The 20550-nt window shown below is 40.2% G+C and overlaps 1 protein-coding gene across 3 annotated transcripts in view; it reads right to left on the bottom strand.

Moving 5' to 3' along the window:
- The window catches only part of MINDY4 (MINDY lysine 48 deubiquitinase 4), an 84132-nt gene extending 63869 nt beyond the window's left edge, over window positions 1-20263 (bottom strand). For all 3 annotated transcript variants that reach the window (XM_049798711.1, XM_049798713.1, XM_049798714.1), the window contains exons 1-5: window positions 20059-20263; window positions 17867-17986; window positions 16461-16669; window positions 12575-12827; window positions 11122-11540 (exon numbers count right to left, since the gene is read on the bottom strand). In XM_049798711.1, the coding sequence (XP_049654668.1) occupies window positions 11122-11540; window positions 12575-12827; window positions 16461-16669; window positions 17867-17986; window positions 20059-20121 (1064 nt within the window). In that variant the 5' untranslated portion in view covers window positions 20122-20263. The remainder of the gene's footprint in view (window positions 1-11121; window positions 11541-12574; window positions 12828-16460; window positions 16670-17866; window positions 17987-20058) is intronic.
- Window positions 20264-20550: the final 287 nt, after the last annotated feature.

Genomic DNA, 20550 nt, shown 5'->3' with positions numbered 1-20550 from the left:
TATAAAAAAAAGTGAAAACAGATAACAGCCTATTGGTAAGCACATATACTGCAAAGAGAGATTTTACCTCCTGGTAAAGTAGTGTTAGGGAGATTAACACATAGAGGGACAAAAATTCCTTGTGCTACATACAAACAACTGATTGTTTTTAAGGAATGGGTAATTTCTCATGCTGCTTCCAACTGTGCTCTCCCCAATGCTCATATGTAGACACAGTGAAAGGAAATGGTGTGAAGCTCTATGAGCAAAATAGGATGTATACTGTCTGTTCTTGCTTTACATTTGAGAAGATCTAGACTCCCTCTGTATTTGCATGAACAAGGCAAATTCTCAAATGACTGAATGCATTTTAGGCAATGGGTTGGACCTTTCCAGTTTTACATCCTTTCCAAAAATACAGAAATGATACAGAAGCCATTTGCCATTTCCAGTAATTGCAAAGTGCTTCTTCCTATGGAGTGCTGGAAAAATACTAAAAGGGCAAATGGCAGCACACACAGATGTTATGTCAAAGGCTCTGATGCCATAAATCCATTGGCACAAAACAAAAGTCACAAAAGTTACTTTTATTTTAGGTTCTTTTTTCCGGTCCAAGCATTATGTTATAAAAGGTGTTATGCAACTCCAGATACTTGAAGGTTTTCACTGCTGAGTGATTTGGCAACTACAGTATCTCTCTCTCTCTGTTTTTGTATGTAGGCTAGTTAAATCCATATTCCCCAAAGATGACCCCATTTTGTTTGACAGCCATTCTTCTGATTGCCAATTGCAAGAGACAAATAAAGACTTATTCCCCGACTGGCAGCTGCACACACTGCAGGAGGGTTTGGTTAGTCTCTCAGGGAAGGTGCCGACTGCACTATTCTTACTGTGCTTCCTGTATACAAAGCCACACCGAAGCATTGACGAAAGCTTGAGATGACGCCATGTGCTTCTTCATGCAGCTTAAGGACAATGCCTGCACAGATCACAAACTGACACAGATGGAAGGAAACATGCAAAGGTAATTTACTACTAGGCTGCTCCAACTCTGCATTCTTTTCCATTCTTCTGCCTGAAGTGTTGCACTCTGACTAAACTCCTGTTTCCCAGAAATGCCACCACTGCCCAATACATCCTCTTCCTCTTACAGCAGGAAAAATTTAATGAATTTCTCAGACATTGCTCATATACTCTGCATGTCACTGAGTATGCTGGCATACACTAAAATCAGTTGGGGTTTTCTGACTGATTTTAAACAGGCTCTAGTTTATAACAATATGGCCATCTGAGCTCAGACCTCATTTCACAGAATAGGCTATCAAGGTGATGAGTACTTACTTTCTACCCTCACAGGAAAAAATTCCTCAATCAACTGTGTCAGGAAGTTATCATCAGTGCAGTCAGAAACCTCCTGGACTGCTTGTGCTCTGCTTTGTTGCTTATGCTGATGGAGGGAATGTCAAATACTGCTCTGGACTTGTTCAGAAACTCATGGCCAACATTCTCTGCCAATGTTCTAATGTAAATCAGCACAGCGTGTGGCCAGGAATGATGCAGAATAAAAATGTGTGAGAGGATCTTGGCAGTTTTAGGTTTCAATCATGTATAACTGACAGGTATAGGCTTGGTCCTCACACAGAAAATAAGCTCATTTATTCCTGTTAATAACAGAAAGCATGAGTATTAATCCTTTAAAGACCATAACACTTTCAAAATATTATTTTGAAAGTCCCAGATATCGAAAAGAATAAAAAAAAAACCAAAAACCTGCACATATTTTTAAAGGACTTAAAGGATTTCTTTGAGGAAGATTAGTACTTTGTATTCCTCTAAGGATCTCTTAGCTCCATAAGTGAACTTTCAGGGACTTTTTGTTAGAACATATAAAAGGGAAAAGGCAGGAATTTTCAGTAACACAATGGGTTCACCTGTATTCATCTCCATTCAGGATGATGAAAGCCATAGGTGGTTCAGATAGCAAAGTAAAGCCATTTGTTCCTTGTCAGTCTTACATAGAAATGCAGGGAGTTGAAGGGAAGTACCTTTGCTATAGGAACACATATTGCCTTACCACAGAAGATTAGACTGACTTCATAATTCTACTGTAAAGGCCAATTTGGAGGAAAACACACTAAAACACTGAGGAGACATTTTGCATTCAATGTGCTTGAAACTGAAAGTAAGAAGGCATACGCCTGTGATAAACTGCAGTGACAAATGGACTAATGTGATTTTATAGTGCTGAGAATCATGCCCTGAGCAGCCAGTGACTGTTCTTATGCCATATTAGTGAGACTCACAGTGCAATAAAGTTAGACCAGTCCTTAACTACATGGAAGAAATATAAAACAAATCAGTAAAACCTAACAGAAAAACAACAGCAAAATTTCAGAGCAGGAAACATAAAAATACAAGCAGGCAATATAAGTTTTAGACAAAAAATGTCTAAATGAACATGAAAATTATATAAAAGTATTTTAACAGAGGCAAATATGTAGCAAGGAACAGAAAGATCAGTCAAAAAACAACTTTAGTTGTGGATAACAGGGCAGTAAAAAGCAAATGCAAGGTGAATATAAGGGAAAAATTCCTAAGACTAAGGACGCTAGACACTGGAATATATTCTCAGGGGAGAGGTGTTACCTGAGTAATTTAAGACTGGACTAGACAAAACCCTGGAAAAAGTATTACAGCAAATATATATATATAGAAATGAATAATCTGCCATAGAAACAAATGACCTTAAAAGGTCTTTTCCATCTGTAATTTCTAAGATTCTATGAAATATGAGTAATGTTCCACTAAGGAACTTGGTATCTATGGCAATTCACTAACCCTACCCTATTTGTGTTAGAATGCAAAGCACTGCTAGAAAAAGGTTTATTATCAAATAATAAGTGATATTTTGGGAACCACTAAAGAGTGCCCAGCTAAGGCAAACTTAGCTGAGAGACTATTGCAGGAAGAGAAATTCTGGCTCTGAACTCACTGGCGCTTGCTTTCCTGGTGGTGGAGATGAAGTGCATCAGAGATATTTGGGTTTTGGTTGGAAAAGGCATCTGAAGCCAAGCTACACAGTCATAAAATAGTCCTTAGTGTCTGAAATATCCATCTGTACTGGCAGACTTCTGAAAGGAAACCACTAGCTCACATTCAGTTTGTAGCCAAGACTGATGGCAAGGCAAAGGAGGGTATGGCAGACGCAATTAGAAGAACCGGATAAGTAGGGTGATTGTTCACAATGAAAGGATGAGTGAAGAATCAATTATCTTCCTTGCTTCTGAAATTGTATTACAGATCTCTGCCTTTGGACAATGGGATCCACTGCTGTATCCTTTTGTTCACTAATGGCAGGAGGAAATTTTTGTTCTGATGTAATGATATTCCTATTTCTTTTTGCCTGTCTGATAGCCATTCCCTTTTAGTTTCTATGGAATTGGCAAGATATCCTTAACTTCAGGTCCTGATTGCTAAGTCCTTTTGTTGCCCTGGGTCTTTGATTCCATTTTTACACTTTTTTCTTCTTTCATTGTTCTGATTCTAGTTTCTATGTTATTTTTCTTTTAATTGGGTGAGGGAGGGTGGTTGGCTTTATACATGAAAACTAGAAGTTCAAACATTGTAATGTGTTCTTCTTCTTAACTACCAGAGGTGAAACTGAGGTCTACAGTTAGTATCTGCCCATCTAACTCAGCACAAGGTGGTTCCACTACATTGCAGAACTGCCCAGTCAGAGCACAGCTGGCCAGCTCAGAATTACTCATTTAGAAACTATTCAGCTGAGAAGTAAAGGGTTTCCACATCCCTATCACACCTTACATTGATAGAATTAAGGGACATGGAAAATTAGGAGAGCACTTCAACTTCAGTGGCTGCATAAGCAGCAAATGTAGTATGTCTCTGTAGCTGAGACAAAAGAACTTTCTCAACTGCTGTGAAGTGGTTCTGCTCGCCTTTCCCCAATTTTGTTTGCTCAAGCTGTGAAACATGGGGACATCTTGACCTTCTAACACCATTTAGCTTCCCCAAATAACTTATTATTAACCATGGTCTTTCTGGAAAAGCAATAGAAAAATTTTAATCCAAGGTCAGGCATCAACTTCAACAGCTATTTATTTTTTTACAGTTCCTAAAGGTCGTGAATTCCATTCCACTATAAAGCCCCATTCTTTATTCTGTGTGCTCAGTTTAGTGATAAATACTTGCTTCTTGTAGGGGATTCAGCATTAAGGAGAATCACAGAATCACAGAATAGTTGAGTTTGGAAGGGACCTCTGGAGGTCAACTGGTCCAACCCCCTTGCTCACAGGAGGACTGACCCTACCTCAAGATATTAAAAGTGGCAGAGAACCTTTCCTCACTGCCATTTAAGGCTCTGCACAGGTTAAAAGACTTGGGAAAGTCTTTAATAGTTTGCTACCTTTGATCTGAATATGTTCCTCCAACATCGTCTCTCCCAAGTTCCTGTGGAACTTGCAGCATTTTAACAAAATCATAACTACAGATATGGCAACTTTTTAGTTGGAATTTTCAATCATTCACTTGAATTGTGTATTTTTTAACATTATTTTTTATTCTCTTGAAAATCTCAAAATAAAAAAATTAAAAAGTAGTGAGTCCTCCACATTTTGCTTGTGCCTTGCACAAAACTGACACTACTGAGAGAAACGAGGACTCAACAAAAAGAACAGTGAGAAATACTCCTTTGAGAATGAACTATAAACAGCAGCATCAAAATGACCTGAAAGGATAGATAAGGTTTCAAATTCTCCACTGAAGTGGCACTGAGACATAAATGTCATTTTTAACTTGTTAAGTTAAATGAAATTTCTATGAAGGAGTATGGAGGAATTACTGACATAATTCTGTATACAAGTGTGTGTGTGTAGTTTGATATCGATATACAAATACTAGATTATGTATTTGTCTTCATATGTTCTTGGAGAAACATTTTTCATTTTCTTAAAATGGAAGATTCTACAGTAAAATATTAGGAGTGCTGTATATATTGTATCAGTTTATACAGCCAGAAAACTCATCAACAATCTACCTTTGCATGATAAAGTCACATAGGAAAATATCACGAACTGACTCATTGTTAATTACTTGTGCTGCATGATTTCTGTGTCAAAGCAAACCTTTACCTTTCCTTATTTACTTCATATATTTATGATTGCACTACTATTATGTAGCTTAGGCAGAAAAGAAATGTACTGTGGCCACTGAAGCATTTTATCTAAACTATTAAAAGCTAAAGCCATGGAATATGAAAAGTCAGAAAACCAACCCCTGAGAAAAGTAAGTTTAAAACTCAGATTGAAATACTGTCCTTATAATAATCTCCTGTACCTACAGATTCCAGCAACCAGCACAGTTACCATTACCAACACCACAACACATATGGCACAATAAACAAAACGCGATGCCTCACCCAGAGGGTGGTAGTAAATAGCTCCTTTTCAAATTGGCAACCTGTCACAAGTGGGGTCCCCCAGGGACTGATATTGGGCCCAACGCTGCTTAATATCTTCGCAAGTGATCTGGATGATGGGATCAAGTGTACCCTGATGAAGTTTACCAATGAAACCAAACTGAGTGGGGAAGTGGACACTTTGGAAGGGAGAGGCACCCTGCAGGAAGACCTGGACAGGCTAACAAGAACCTTAAGAAGTTCAACAAAGACAAATGTAAGGTCCTGCACCTGGGAAAACAACCCAGGAATGCAGCACAGGCTGGGATCTACCCAGCTGGGGAGCAGCTCTGTAGAAGGGGAGCTGGGGGTCCTGGTGGACAACAAGCACAATAGGAGCGAACGGTGTGCTGCTGCGGCAAAGCAAGCCAACGGGCTGCCGGGTTGCATCAACAAGGGCGTCACCAGCAGAGAGAAAGAAGTCATTACGGCACTCTACTCAGCGTTTGTCAGGCCACACCTGGAATGCTGTGCTCAGTTTTGGTCCCCGCTCTACAAAAAAGATGTGGACAGGCTGGAGAGGGTCCAGAGAAGGGCCACAATGACCAAAGGACTGGGAAGCCTGCCATAGGAGGAAAGGCTGACAGAACGGGGTTTGTTCAGCCTTGAGAAAAGAAGGCTTAGGGGAGACCTTATCACCATGTTCCAGTATTTGAAGGGTGGCTACGAAGAAGATGGAGACTCCCTTTTTACAAGGAGTCACATGGAAAAGACCAGGGGTAATGGATACAAGTTACGCCTGGGGAGATTCCAACTGGACACAAGAGGAAGATTTTTCACAATGAGAACAATCAGCCATTGGAATAATCTCCCCAGGGAAGTGGTGGATTCCCCAACACTGGACACTTTTAAGATTCAGCTGGACAGGGTGCTGGGCCATCTGGGCCATCTACACCGTGCTTTTGCCAAGAAAGGTTGGACCAGATGATCCTTGAGGCCCCTTCCAGCCTGGTATTCTATGATTCTGTGATGGAGAAACTAAATTAGCTGCTGTTTGCTTACAGCTGAGGATACATGAAGATTTGCTGCCACCTATATATTGGGGTTTTTTCTGGATTAATTAAAAGTAAAGGAATTCTAAAAAAAAAAAAAGGCATATAGATTGCATTCACAATTACATCTCAGTAGGTTTGTAAACACTACAGCATATTATACTTTTTTTATGGAATAACTGCTAGTGACATAGAAAAGAATACAATCATGTCATAGAGACCTATCATTGACCCAACGGAACAAAAATTTCTGTTCCCCCTGTAATACAAGGAAGAAAATAATCCTTTTGTTCTAATTCTTTGCAATCATTACTCTCCCGTTTCTGGGGAAGAATTCAGACACTGTATTACCAGGAACTACGTAAATAAATGAAGCTGCAGGTGAACAAATTGTTCTTCACGTCTGTTTCTGGGATTAAAGGAATGAAGTGCCCTCACTACGTAATGACAGTATGTCTGCAAGTGGATCAACATTAAGTCTGGAGTATACTGAAAACACAACAAGTGATTTTCTATTAAAAGTCAGTATTTCATTACAGTTATGAACAATGAGGTAATAACTGCAGTTAAGCACTGGCATTTTAAACCACCACTAGAGTTACCTGAATTTGAAAACAGATGGTCTCAGCAATAGTTCAACAAACAAGCAAAGACTACATCTGTATCATTAGTCTCCATTTGATTGATTCACTAACTTGATTCCATTTTTCTAAAAAGAAACAAGGAATTGCAGCAATAGCAATGCAAATAAATGAACTTGCTGCTTTTTTTTCCTATCTGTGGTAGGTGTGTTGGTCTGTCATTTTGGAAAACTTACTGCTCACTCTTGAATTACACAGCTCTCTTTACAGGTAAGCATTTAATTTGGGTCATCACAGAAATCCAAATCCCTCCTCACTATCAAGATAGCAAATAGTATCTATTTGGACAAAGACAGAAGCTCCATTTCTTACTGAGGACAAACTTTTTTTTGTGAAATATGGTACTTGGAGGTCTAACTTCGTGCTGATATTGTAAGATTGAAGTAGCAAGTCACAAATCTGGCCTCTTGACACAGTTACCCTGCTACACATACTTCATGCAGTAGCTAAGAATTAGATAGTTGATGAAAAAAAAGCATGATCATTTCTTTCATTAAAATGTGTGAGTCAAAATACTGTGGATCTGTATTTCCCCAGGATATTTTTATAGCTAGGTATTTCTGCCCACTCAGTTTGTAAGCATTTATTCGATAACATTCAGCTTGTCTTTTGAAGCATGGCAGTGGTTTTGCTTGATTTTTTCCTCACAGGTAGACAATGGATGCCTGCAGCCTGTATGCAACAAAAGCATTTTTTGCATATGAGAAAAGAGAATGAAAAAGTGCAGCAAATGGAAGGAAAAAATAAGATTTGTATGTCTTTTGTTTTCTATGGGAAACAAAACCAGAATTGCAGATGCCTGTGAATGAACTAGCTGTGGTTAATCCTACAGAGATTTTCAACTACTTATCTAAATACTTAGATTAGCATTTATATCAGGGGCATCAGGTAGCAGTAACAGAAAATGCAAGAGAATCCAGACAAATATCCACTCCTACATTGTAATTTTTCATGCCTCAAATGCCTCAAAATGCTCAAGCACTCTGGCCAAATGCTGAAAGGCTCTCAAACACTGCAGGATTTGGCCAAATGGATATAAAAGTCTTGCAAGAGCCAGGCCTTATATTGTAATGGTTGATGTTTATCTGTAGTCTCACTTCCACTCTCTGTTACTTGCATTTAACTTCAGGAGTATCAGCAGTCCTGCTGATTTCAGTGTGAGTTTTCGGGAGCTCAGAGCTCAGCATGAATTCAAATGCTTTACTGGCTTTAACTCAAATCATCCGGCAGGAATGTCCCCGTTTTGCTTTGGAAAGAGATTATCACATGGACTCTGCTTAGGAAATAGCTCCCTCTTCTGATCTCACTGAAACCAATCCAGTCCTCTGCAGGAAGGAATCTATTTCAAACCACTTACTCCAGCAATGGAGCACTGGACCACAGCACATTGCACAAAATGGTGCACTGAGGCTGTCTCTGTTCAGTCCAGCTTCTACATTTCTACTTCCTCCACAATTACTGCATAAGGTTGGGAAGTGTCAGCACGTCCACCTACAGCTGAGTGAAGTTAGTACAAGAGATTTCTTAGTCAGATGCAGTCTTCCCAAAGAATTTTATCCAGTCCAATATGCCTTTGACACTCATAAATAATGTACTATATATTCACTGATTATCAAATACCAGGAATACGCTTACTCTTCTCAGCTTTGTTGGGGAGCTGTCAAAAGCCTGCTGAAGCTGTATTGTCTACCTCAATTAATGCTGAGCGTGAAGTAATAAACCATCCTGAAACTGGAAAGGATCATAGAATCATAGACAGGTTTGTGTTGGAAGGGACCTTAAAGATCATCTAGTCCCAACCCCCCTGCCATGCAGGGACACCTTCCACTAGACCAGGTTGCTCAAAGCCCCATCCAACCTGGCCTTGAACACTGCCAGGGATGGGGCAGCCACAGCTTCTCTGAGCAACCTGTTCATGTGATGGGTTAGCACTACCTTATAAACTCTGTCAAGCTATATGAAACAAGAGTTTTATGGAGTCAGACCCTGTTGCTTTTGCTTCCACAGTGACTTATGAGATGGCTCTCTGCATCCACACAGAGTCATGAAAGGCCTAATAAATCCTTCTGGAAGCAAAATATCAAAGGTGGATCTGCAGGCACCAACCAGTTCCAGTTCAGCAACAGGTGTATTACCTGGATTCAGCCATTATCTGACATAGCTCAGCTTTCTAGTACATTACATAATGGAGAACTGACCTCCTGTGGGTTTTAAGACTTAAGACTGTAGTACTTTGGCCTGTTACTCAATAATCTTTTACAAATGAAGTTAGCTAACACAGATAAATAACTGCATAATGCTGGTGGCTATTTTCAGTCACTTTTTGGTTCCAGACAGGAAGCAAGTGCCACTCCTGGACCATGTGCAGCTCCAGTAGATCCTCAGTTTGTGAACTCCCACAGCCCATACCATAAGTGTGGAGAAACCTAATATATCATTGCTTCCTCATGATCTCAACAGGGCCTTAACACACTGCATCTCAAGATTTATAAGAAATTAAACATGAAAACAAAATAGTAATAATAATTTTTAAAAAATCTGTGATTGCAGTTTTAGCATATTAATGAGGATTTTCAGCACTGAAAAAAAAAGCAACAAACCTGGCTGGTGTTAAATTTAGTAAAACAAAAATACTACTTTATGGCCTGCAGAAAGGGATAATGGCATGTGCCTTAGTTTGTGGAGCAGTAGGTGATATAAACTTGAAAATATTTCTGCCAATAATAACACACACTCACTTCTAGCACTGGGAGCACACCACAAGACCAACACTCAGGGTGCCAAAGCCCTATGTATGACTATATTATTGACCTGCTGTGTGACCTGTAGCATGCAGGTTTCTCTACCTGCTTCAGTTTTCCCATCTGTAGTACAGGCAGAGTGATAAACACCCCCTGCTTAAAGTTGTTGAAGAGCTGCTGACAGGAAGTGCTAGATAATGAGGCAGCAGTTTTTATTATGCAGATTTTATATATGCACAGACAGGGCACAGTTGCATTGCACTACTGAAACCTAGAGCATCTTCAGCAGTTCAGAATTCCAGACTGGTTAAACTCTGATGGATGACTCAACCTGAAGCTTTTCAAAACCCAACCCAAGTCACAGTCCCACTACAAAGCAAGCTTTGAGATGTGGCAGTCTGGGCCCTACTGCTTTAGCAACCTCTGAATAAATAAAATCCCATGCCTCCCACTCTTCTCAAATTCTGCACAGAAAAAAAAACGCCACACAAAACAAAACAAAACAAAACAAATCAATTAAGAATATAAGACAAAGAAAAGCCAAAAATACATATTTGGAGGTCACAGAAGCAGGCTCTTCTAAACCTTTTCTATCAATATGAAGCAATGCAGCACAATAAAAAAAAATCTGAGCTAACTTTTGAATAAAATACTTTGAGACACAGGAGCTGTGTGGCTGCAGCATCATGAGGACACTAACAGGGCTTAGTCTAAATACTTCAATGACATGGGCTGTCCTGCTTCAAAGACACAGCACAGTGTCTCTGCATGGTACAGCACTGTGCTGGTAGCTAAACCAGCCTGCTTGGGCATGGCTTGGATATCTCAACACAGCAGTGCACTGAACCATGGGGACATATGTGTGCACTTGGCTGGTATTCCTTAATTTTATCCTCTGTGGTTTTCTGGATGTACTACTGCAATATTTAGAGGTAATCAACACTATTTCCTAAGGAGCAAGCAACATCTCCGTGGAACACTGTAGGTGACCTTCACAGGTGGGAGTCACTTGTACTGCTTAGATGTCTAAGTGGTCTAAGTCTGAACCTGTAACTAGCTCCCTTTTGAAGCAGTAAAGAGAAACCAGCACCTCTAGGCTCTCTCCACTGGAGTCTTCAGTGGTTTGGGATATAAAAAGTTAGTAAGTTAAACCTTAAAATTTCTCCACCTTTCAGTATCTTTACCTCTTCCAGCTTCTTCCCCTCAATGAAATCAGAAGGCATATCTCAGTCACTCCTAGTCCTCCATCAGATTTCCTCAATGTTTTAGTATAATATTCTTACAAATATTCTTACCTGTGGCCTGACAACCGACTCTCATTTTTCTTGAGGGATCTTTCTCTCTTCTCTCTTCCAGCCCCTGAATGTCTGTGAGGGCCGCTCACTTTAAGGCTTTTTTCACTTCTGTCTGTACCAAAGCTTGGAACTGATTTTCTTTCTCCTATCTTGGTCCTCTCTCTTTCAGACAGCAGTTTGGCAAAAGAGTCATCTGTATCTTTGGGGATGTTTCTTAGTTTTTCAGAGGCTGAACTTGTGCGTGAGCTTGACATAGTCTTTGATGCAAACTCCTTACTTACTTGTGTTGAAGATCCTTTGCTTTCTTGAAAATCAGTGCTTGGGACACTCAGCTCATTTTCTTCATGTTCTTCACCCTTGAACTGTGCTGTGGTGCTTATGCTAGTGGATTGTTTTGGAAGCCTCCTTTTTTGCAGGTCCTAGAAGTAAGTGCCATTAAAAGCATAGATTAAAATTTGAGCATCTTTAAATAAACATGAAGAGAAAAGGAAAGCTCTGTAGCTAATTTCTGAGCTAAGTAATTTGTTTGTTATTAGGAATCAAGTTATACAGTAAATCAGATTTTTAAAAAAATGATAATATATGACAGACATACATTTTCAATTAAAATTTGAACAGTATTAAGAATGCTATATACCATTAAAAACTGTTTTCTTTTACCCAAGAACATCAACAAAATACCTCCTAAATGCTTAATTTTGGGGTTGTACCCAACTCAGGAAACTAAGAAAGACTGCCCACTACAGGTATCTAGTTTCTGTTTCCAATCAGAGATATTTAGAAAAATCCAACTAATTCATTTAACTTCCATATTCTCTTCAGTATTATCTAAATTATATGTTTAAAATATTTCAATTTCTCATTATTGCAAGCCTAATTTTACACAGGGGAAGTTCCTGTCTACATAAAAGCAGCAAGAGGGGAAAAAAAAGAGGCAAGAATTTTAGAACTGTGTTTTGAAAATACTTACTGATGGAATATGGTCTGACTGACCACTTTAGAAACATATTTCTAACTGAAAGTAATTTTCAATTCCAAACTGCTACTGATTAAATATAGGGTTTGGGAAAAACCTGAGTTAAACAGATACCCATGGCTAAGAAAACTTAGAAAGCTGCAGATACTGCTAAGATGAAAAAGCTATTTTCCTAGGAAAATGGAGAATCCCATCTGTCAAGAGATATCAAGAATGGAAAATATTTATAAAGCAATTCTGCAACCTAAGATCACAGACATGCAGGGGGTAGTTACAGGTAGTGGTGATATCTGAAACAGTTTGAATTTCTGAATTAACCAGAACCACTTCCCTAACTTACCACATATTTTCAGACTGCAGATTTAATGGATTAGCATGCAGAAGTAATTTTCACATTATTTGCAAATGACTTTATCGCAGAAGGTTAGATATAAAATCCATGGCCAAGCCAAATATTTTGTAAGTGTTGGAAATCACCTCTGGTGAACTTGCTACTGGTCCAGCCATCATTCCTCTGACAATGAGACCAGACCTGGGTTTCTCCTTCATGTTGGATTTCAGCTCCTCAGAAATTGTTGCTGCTTTTAAATCTTCTTGACTATCTTTTAACTTCTTATCCCCATCAGAGGGTAAGTGGCTGTTGTGTATTGTCCCTGTGTGGCATTTTTCACTTTTGTGCTGATGTTTTCTGGATGGAAGGATTTTATCCAGTGGATTCTCAACATCATATCTACGAGGAAGAAAAAGGCAAAACTTCAAACAGCAAAAAAAATGCACAATAAAATCAATGAAAACGTTTGCTTGGCTAATTAAAGCAGTGCTGTCAAATTAAGTTACTTATCTAGCAATAGTACTCACTGCTGTTTTTCACTTAAACATCTACATGTAGTTCTTCAGGACATTATTTCAATTTCATTATTATGTGTCACAATTGGTTATAATATGTGTAACACTTTAATCTTATGCTTACTTATTTTGATACGTACCACATCATAACAGAAAGCAAACTATATATATCATACCAGACAGGTCCTAAGCTACCACCAGCAGTTCCCATTCCTTCTCGATCTGCTTGGTTGGTAGATTGAAAATTTGTTAACACTTTTGCTAACATCCTCTGTTTTCATATAACTTAGACTGACCCCTTTCTCAAATGTAGAACACTTACTTTAGTTCAAAAAGAAAGGTACTTTTGTATTTGGGCTTTTCCTTGATAACAGGTTGCTACACTGCTGTCATTGACATCTTCCATATTCTTCAGCCTAGTCCTCCAGGAAGCAACACAAGGTGTAGTTCACTGTTTGCAAATGTTTTCCCACACATATATAATGCTATAAACAAGCTTTTCTGAAATGCAAGTGAGATTCACCTGGATCTGTGACTCCGTTTGTACAACACAATATAAATTTCTTCCTTAAAATTATCTTTTAACAAATCATGTTCTTACTAAAAAAAAAAAAATAATCATCATTTGAGCTTGTGAGAGATCATGACAAGTCCCAATTTTCTTCATCAGGATCTTTTTCACTGTCTGCATAATATTAGATCACTGTTAAATATAAGTACTTTTATTGAGTAGCTCCCACTTCACTGAGACCTGTTTTGTGTCAGCTGATAAATTCATATTCTGTGTAACCTGAAAATGATAGCTGCCTTTATGACAACTGTCCATGAACTTGTTTTTCACTCTAGGATGTTTTTGTCCATCCTATTTCATAGTAAAGCAATTCCTTGAATTGAAGCATCTCGTATCACAAAAACATTCTTTTTATTTAACCAGTTAAAAATTGGTTTTTGAAGTAGTATGTCTCTTGGTGTGAAGACATGCTCCATATATAAACTGAAGGGAACATGATCAGTCTCTGGGAGCATTAGGAAATCTGAGGACTGTTACTCCCAACCTGGGACCATGTAACCCCTCATTGCCAAAGGACACAGTGTGTCAGCTTAGAGACTGTTTTAACAGTTACAGACATTAAAAAAAAACTTCAAGAGGTAAGTTAAAAAGAAAGAAGGCCCTTTAATAAGGAACCAGTGAATAGTACCTGTCTAATTATACTCTCCACTCCTGAAAGCATTGTTAAAAATTATCCAGGCAGTTGAAATTAAAGCTAATTTCAGGCACTAGCTGGTTGACTTGGTAATGCCTGAGTTTTCTTTGGCCGGAGGGGATGGAAATGGCTAGGAGGATCACAGAGCTGCGCTTTGCCATGGTGTTTCTCTCACTGGTTCATTTTGTGGTCTGAAATAGGACGTGGCTGAACCAAAGTGACAACCTGCCCACATTAGTCCTTGTTATGGCAGCTTTGCAGCCTCCTCCTGCAGCCCTGCCGTGGAAACGCAGCTGAACCCCACGGCTGGGACAAGACCTGATCCAGGGGAAAAATGGGGCCACGCATCCAGGAATGCCTACCTGCGTCCGAGGGTCAGATTCGCAGCTGGTTTTGAAAGAAAAATCAGTTACAAATACTGGTTTGTATCAGGACAGGCCCTGAAACCCACTTCCCCTGTCACACCCACTTGGCCCTTTTTTCCTTCCTTGCACCTCCAGCCAACTTCGGCCTCCCCCACCTCAGGAAGGCGTAACTGGTGAGGTTGGTGCATACGAAGGCATGAAAATTGGTACAAAATCACACAGGATTTAGATGGAAACCCGCCCATCAATACAGAATTTTGCTCTCTCCAGAGCTGGCAGCTTTCAGTGTGTGGCTGGGTAACGTTTCCATGCTCGTACACACAAAAGGTTGTGCATTTCTGGTTTTTGCTTTCCAATTTGCCTTTAGTCTACCATTTCTGGCTCCCCCCTGCCCCACTGGCTGAGGCAGCAAAGGGGAATACTTCATCCCTTGAGGGATGGTGCCCGCGCCATGACGGCGAGGGGCCCTTCCGCACAGCACCACACCATCCCCCCACTCTGTGGTCGCCGACACATGTTGCTTCTGCCTGTGGGGCTTTACTTTGCCTCTTTGAATTTGTGTGTTCATGTTTCTGTGTATAATGAGCGTTTACGTGTGTGCAGATGTATGTGGGGGGGGGGGGGGGGGGGGGACACAGACTCAACAACCACACTGCGCATGTCTTTCCCGCCAGCGGAGGATTAGAACCATAGAGTGCCCTCCAGCGTAAAGCAGAGCGGTCCCACAACACACCACTTCCTGAGCAGTGAACGGCCACTCTGGGCCAGCAGCTGAGCACTCACTTTGCCGTGTCCCCCCCCCCCCCCCACGCCTCGAGGGAGGGAAGCGCTCGGCTGCCAATACGCATGCGCACAGCGGGCTAGAGGTAGCTGCGGGCGGGAGGGCGGCGTCGCCATTTTGTTGGGGATGAGGAGGGTGGGTAGAGTGGTCTGGTAACTCTCTGGGTGCTCCTGTGCGGTGTCAGACGGGGGTGTTAGGGGATCCCTCTGTAGGAGAAAGCTTATTGCTGTAGTAAGAAGGGTCTGCAGGCACTGGAGAGGCTTGCAGGGGGAATGGAGCAACTCGCAGTGTCTAGGGCAAGGGGAGAAAATGAGGCAGGTACAAGGTCTGAGGTATCATGAGGTGTGATAGTATCAGGCAGAGGGAGAGAAGATCACTGACAACGTGCTAGAAGCTTCTGTATCTGAAAAAGAGAAGCAGCTAATTCTTCTTTCGTACTGCCTCCTTTTCAAGTGTTGCTTCTCAGCTGGTAGCACCAACTCAAAATCTTGGCTTTCTTCCCCTATAAGGAAGGAGTTGCTGGTGTTTTGCAAGCACTGATGCTCAGGCTTAGCTACTTGGAGCGTGCTGTGTTCAGGATGAGGAATAAAATCAGATTAATTCCCTGAGAGTCAAGGCTGGGAAGGTGAATTACTCCTTTGTGCCCATTTTAAAAGTTATGTACTGAAGCACAGTTGGGGCTGTTAACTCCACCTTGAGGCAGTAATAAATGCAATTGAAAGACTCGGTTACATGCTGTTTTCAGGTATTTTGCAAGATGGAAATAACCTATACTGTTAGTAACAATATTGAATTTAAGATAATAGACCTTGGTTTTGATATGTAAGGCGTGAATATACATGTAGTTTGAGTGCATGTGGTTAGTTTCTCATCAGACTGCTTCAATCTGAGTATTTCCAATTTACAACACATAAAAGCTCAGATTTCTATGTGCTTCAGTGACTGAAAGATGTAATTGAGATTATCAATTGGTAGGGAACATAACATTTTTGAAGAGTGGCTTGCACAGGAGATTTTAATAATTGGAAATTTAAGCTATGTCTTACTAGGATAACTAATAAAAGGTAGTGTAGCTGAAGGTATAAATGATAATACTTTTAATGCTATTTCCCTTATTTAATTTTAAAAAGTTACTAGACAGGCCAAAGAGAAAAATAAAACTGTACCTGTAGGCTTGAGTTTTGCTTTCATCAAGCACAGTGGCACTCCCACGCGCATGATCTTCATCCAAGAAGTCAGACGGATGAGATGTTGAGCTCTTACTTTGAGGAAATGACAGAGCAGAACTTGAACTGATGCTTCTGGAAGTCCCACGGTGCTCAAGGAAGTAATTAGTAATAATTTCAAGAAGAGTTTTCAGTGGGTTCTCCTTGGCCTATCCAAAAAGAAAATGTTCTTGGTGACTGTTGAAACTCTTTGTTCATCTTGCTGCAGCCTAAAATACGATATTCTTTTTACATTGTACAGTAGCTGAACATACTAACTACCTTCTAGAGTTAGCTGCCTATGGGTGTATCCCATATGTGACTCTACAAACAATCCAGGAAACTGGAAAATGTCAGCTAGAGAATGCCAAGAGCTTCAAGGTGTTGCTGTGTTAAATGAAGTAAGTGTGATACAGAAAAAGCAACCTGTTACAGCTATTCCTTATTCTCATTGTAGCTAAACATTGCACAGTATGGTAGCTGTGCTAGAATACACCTTTTCTAATGTTACCTGGTGAACGTCAGAAGAATGCAGAATGAACTGTGTTTTTAGTACCTGACTTAAGTATTTGGGGTTTATTTTATCAGAACTTGGTGAGAAGCATAGACTATAGAACTCTCTTGTGCTTGCGATAACTGGTAATTATAGGGCGACACCCTACCCCTGTTGTTACACTGTTTCTCAACAGTACTCTGGAAAAGTGTCCTGTGCACATGAGTATTTTATTAAAAAAAAAAAAAGAAAATTAAAAACACCACAGATGTTTAAGGCTTAAGTAGAAAATGCTACATTGTCTGCTTTAGTGATGCAACTACACTGGGAGATTTTTTTGAAGTGACTTAATACAGGATTAGCATCATGCTGCTTACCAAAAGCATCATAGTGCCTTAAGTCATGAGTGAACTGGAAGTGGAAAATATCCATTGATGTCCCTGTCACCAAATATTGCTGTCTACATTGCATTTCAAAGAATAGTAAATGCTAGAAGTGTAATTTTATCTGCCAGGTCTTACAAAAAGTTGCAAATAGAAATGGGCATGTATGGGTACTTCCAAAATTGAATAATCTAGCCCTAATGATGGAAAAGGTGTTAAAGTGAGTAACTGCTCCTGGTATATTGGATGTTGCCGTTTGTAACAAGGGTTCATGAACTTCCAGGTTCTCAGCTTTGTCCCATGAGCTGCAATCTCACCTAAATGTTAAGCTCTCCGTTCCTCAGAGAACTGTCAGTGTGTCTGCAGCAATGCAGTACCAGACACAAGCTTGAGATCTCTCCAGTTTGGACATTCGCTACAGTCTTGATCTGGTTGGCCCAGTTTCATGGTATCTGATACCACATTTTTGGGAACACGATCTGTTTCCTTACCTTGTTCTGTTTGTACAAGGAGTGCAGATGTAGGACATTTCGAAGTTCATTCCTGTTATTGATGCTAAGTGCAGAACGTGGAAGCTCTCGGTCCATGGTAGTGATGGTTTTCTTCAAACCCTGCGAAGGAAAAGTGTCAGATTTTAGAGTACTTGAGACAGTACAAGTTACTAAATCTTTTATTCTTGACTTTGTTGGATATAATATGAAACTTCTGGATGGCAGTAATTAGTTACAAGCTAACCCTTAGAACCTGTACTTTAATGGTACAGTTTTGCATTATTACAGCCCACAGATGTGAAAATAATTAAGGTGGCTATGTTGTCTGTGAGATGGAAATTACCAAACATGAAAAAAAAGACCTCCATTCAGGTGACTTCAGCTGCTGAATAGCCTCATAAGACTGACTGGTCTGTGTGAGGCCCCTGCTAATACCTGGGCTTCTGGTAGAAATAGTTCCAGAAATACTGAGTTTACTTTTTCCATCAAGATGTGATACAGCTTTTCATATATGTGATTCTGACATGGGTAATTACAGAGTCTGAATATCAGGTGTATGCTATCTCTTGGTGGGTTCAGAACAGGTTTCAGAACCTTTATCATGAGTTGAAGTTACTCCGATCAGCCTCAGGTTGGAAATCAGTCAGATCTCCATGGCATCAGCTGGTTTGGGGTCTTCAGACTTCCTCAACTATTGTGAATCTGTAGTCTGCATACATGGGCACTTCAGAGACAAAATGTAGGGGCATCTCACTTTCTGGAGGGAGAGACTGATTGATTGTGAAATGTCAGAGTCAGATCCCAAACTGATTTACGTGGTACAACACCAGACCACCATTTTGAGAGAGAAAGTCCCGATTCCTTCTATGAAGGGTTATTGTTACAGGAAAGGATTTATTTTTCTGCGGATGGATTGTCTGGCTCAAATTTGGGGAACTGGGCAAGTTGTGATAAATAAAGGATCATTACCACAGTTGGCTCTGATGTGTATTAAAGATTTGGGGGATGCAGGGGAACACTTGTGCAGAAGCACAAAGGATTATCAGTGTCCCTTGTTTTGACTCGAGAGTATATAGTATGAAATAGATGTGGCAATTCAGGTATAAGTTACTATGGTAAGCTGTATGGTCTGTTTTACCAGCAGGGCATTCCCTTTCTTTTTATGCTTTTATTCAATTTTACCTTTAAAGATATCTAACTGAGAAATGTAAATGTCTTTCATTTGAAAAATCTTTGCAATCAGTTGAGCTGACAGAATCAAGCCTCTCATACTTCTGGCAGTAAATGGCAAATAATGAATTCTGCATCTGAAATTCTGCTGGCAAATGTTTCAACTTTGTTCACAAACATTGAAAATGTGCATTTGGAGACTTGATGCAAAACAGATGAAGAAAATGGAGGTCTGTGTAGCACTTAATAAGACAGTGGCTGTTTAATTTCTGATACAAGCTAACTCATTCCTGACACTGAAGGACTGACTGGGCTGGACATCAGCAGTATTTCCTTAGGGTTTAACATAAATACAAGGTCGTAGGTACTTTCACCTGGAAATGTGAAGGTGCCTTTTCTTCTGCTCAATCCCACACTCCACACACCTATGTATAGTCCAAAGTTTCCTTTACAGCATTAACTTTGTGAAAAGTACAGTGGCCTCTTACCCCCCCTTCTCCCTGTCCCCTTTCCCCCAGATAAATCTGCTGTCTGCCAAGCTATTACTGAAAACCAGAAAGAAAAAGAAAAAAGAAAAAAAAATACCGGTTTCTCTAGAACCACTACCTTTTGCCCTTTTTTTTTTTTTTTTTTTTTTAATGCCCTGGGAAGTTTTGTATGCCTCTTGTAAACACAGGGACAACAGCAAGATACGTAATTAATGAGGAAAAAAAAAAAGAAAAAAAAAAACAAAAACAGAAGAAACTGCGTTTCTTGATTTAATCTTGGATTCTGCAGGCGCGTGTGGGTAAGAATCAGGCTTTCTCAAACAAGGAGGAAGTTGGCTTCCATAATCGGGAATAAAAAGGCATTGTGGGAAATGTAGTGCAGATACTTACCCAACAGGCTTGTTACGGTTCAGGTCTAGCTGCTCTAAGGCTAGAAGAAGTCCCCCCTCCCAGTATTCCTTAATCTTTTAGCACTTAACATTTTCCATGTGTCATTCTCATTTGTACTAGCGGGAGAAAATCGAGACGAGTTACCTTTCTACTGAGAAATTCTCTCACCAGTGATGCAGCCACTTCTTCCACAAAGGAGTTGTCCATTTTTTTAGCCCAAAGTGTGCTTAGGGGGCGTATTCTTTACTCCATCTAACAAATCATTCAAGTCTGCCGGCATCGCAGCTCTTCGGTGCGGCTTTTAACCGCTGCAGTCCTGAAGCAGCAGCGGGTGGATGGCAGCGGCGGGGCTGTGGGCAGTCCGGTTGCTGGAGGTATGTTGCTGTGGAGACCGTGTCATCGGAAGCAGGGAGAACTCCTCCCCCTGGGAAGGAAGCCAGGGAGAGACTTAAAATTGAAAGGGCTCATGGTGTAACACTGCAGCAAGCATCTCGGTAATTGCTTTAAATAATAAAATTGGAGAAAGGGCTGTTCAAATCTAAGAGAGGGGACAGTTTTCTGGGTGTTTTGTTTTGGTTTGTTGTTAAGAAGCATACATACTTATTTGCAGTCTATTAACTCCTGTGGTAATACTGT

This window comes from Accipiter gentilis, chromosome 4 (assembly GCF_929443795.1).
Source record: "Accipiter gentilis chromosome 4, bAccGen1.1, whole genome shotgun sequence".
Lineage (NCBI taxonomy): Eukaryota > Metazoa > Chordata > Aves > Accipitriformes > Accipitridae > Astur > Astur gentilis.
The sequence above is the reverse complement of the archived record's forward strand: the minus strand, read 5'-3'. Positions and strand labels throughout refer to the sequence as shown.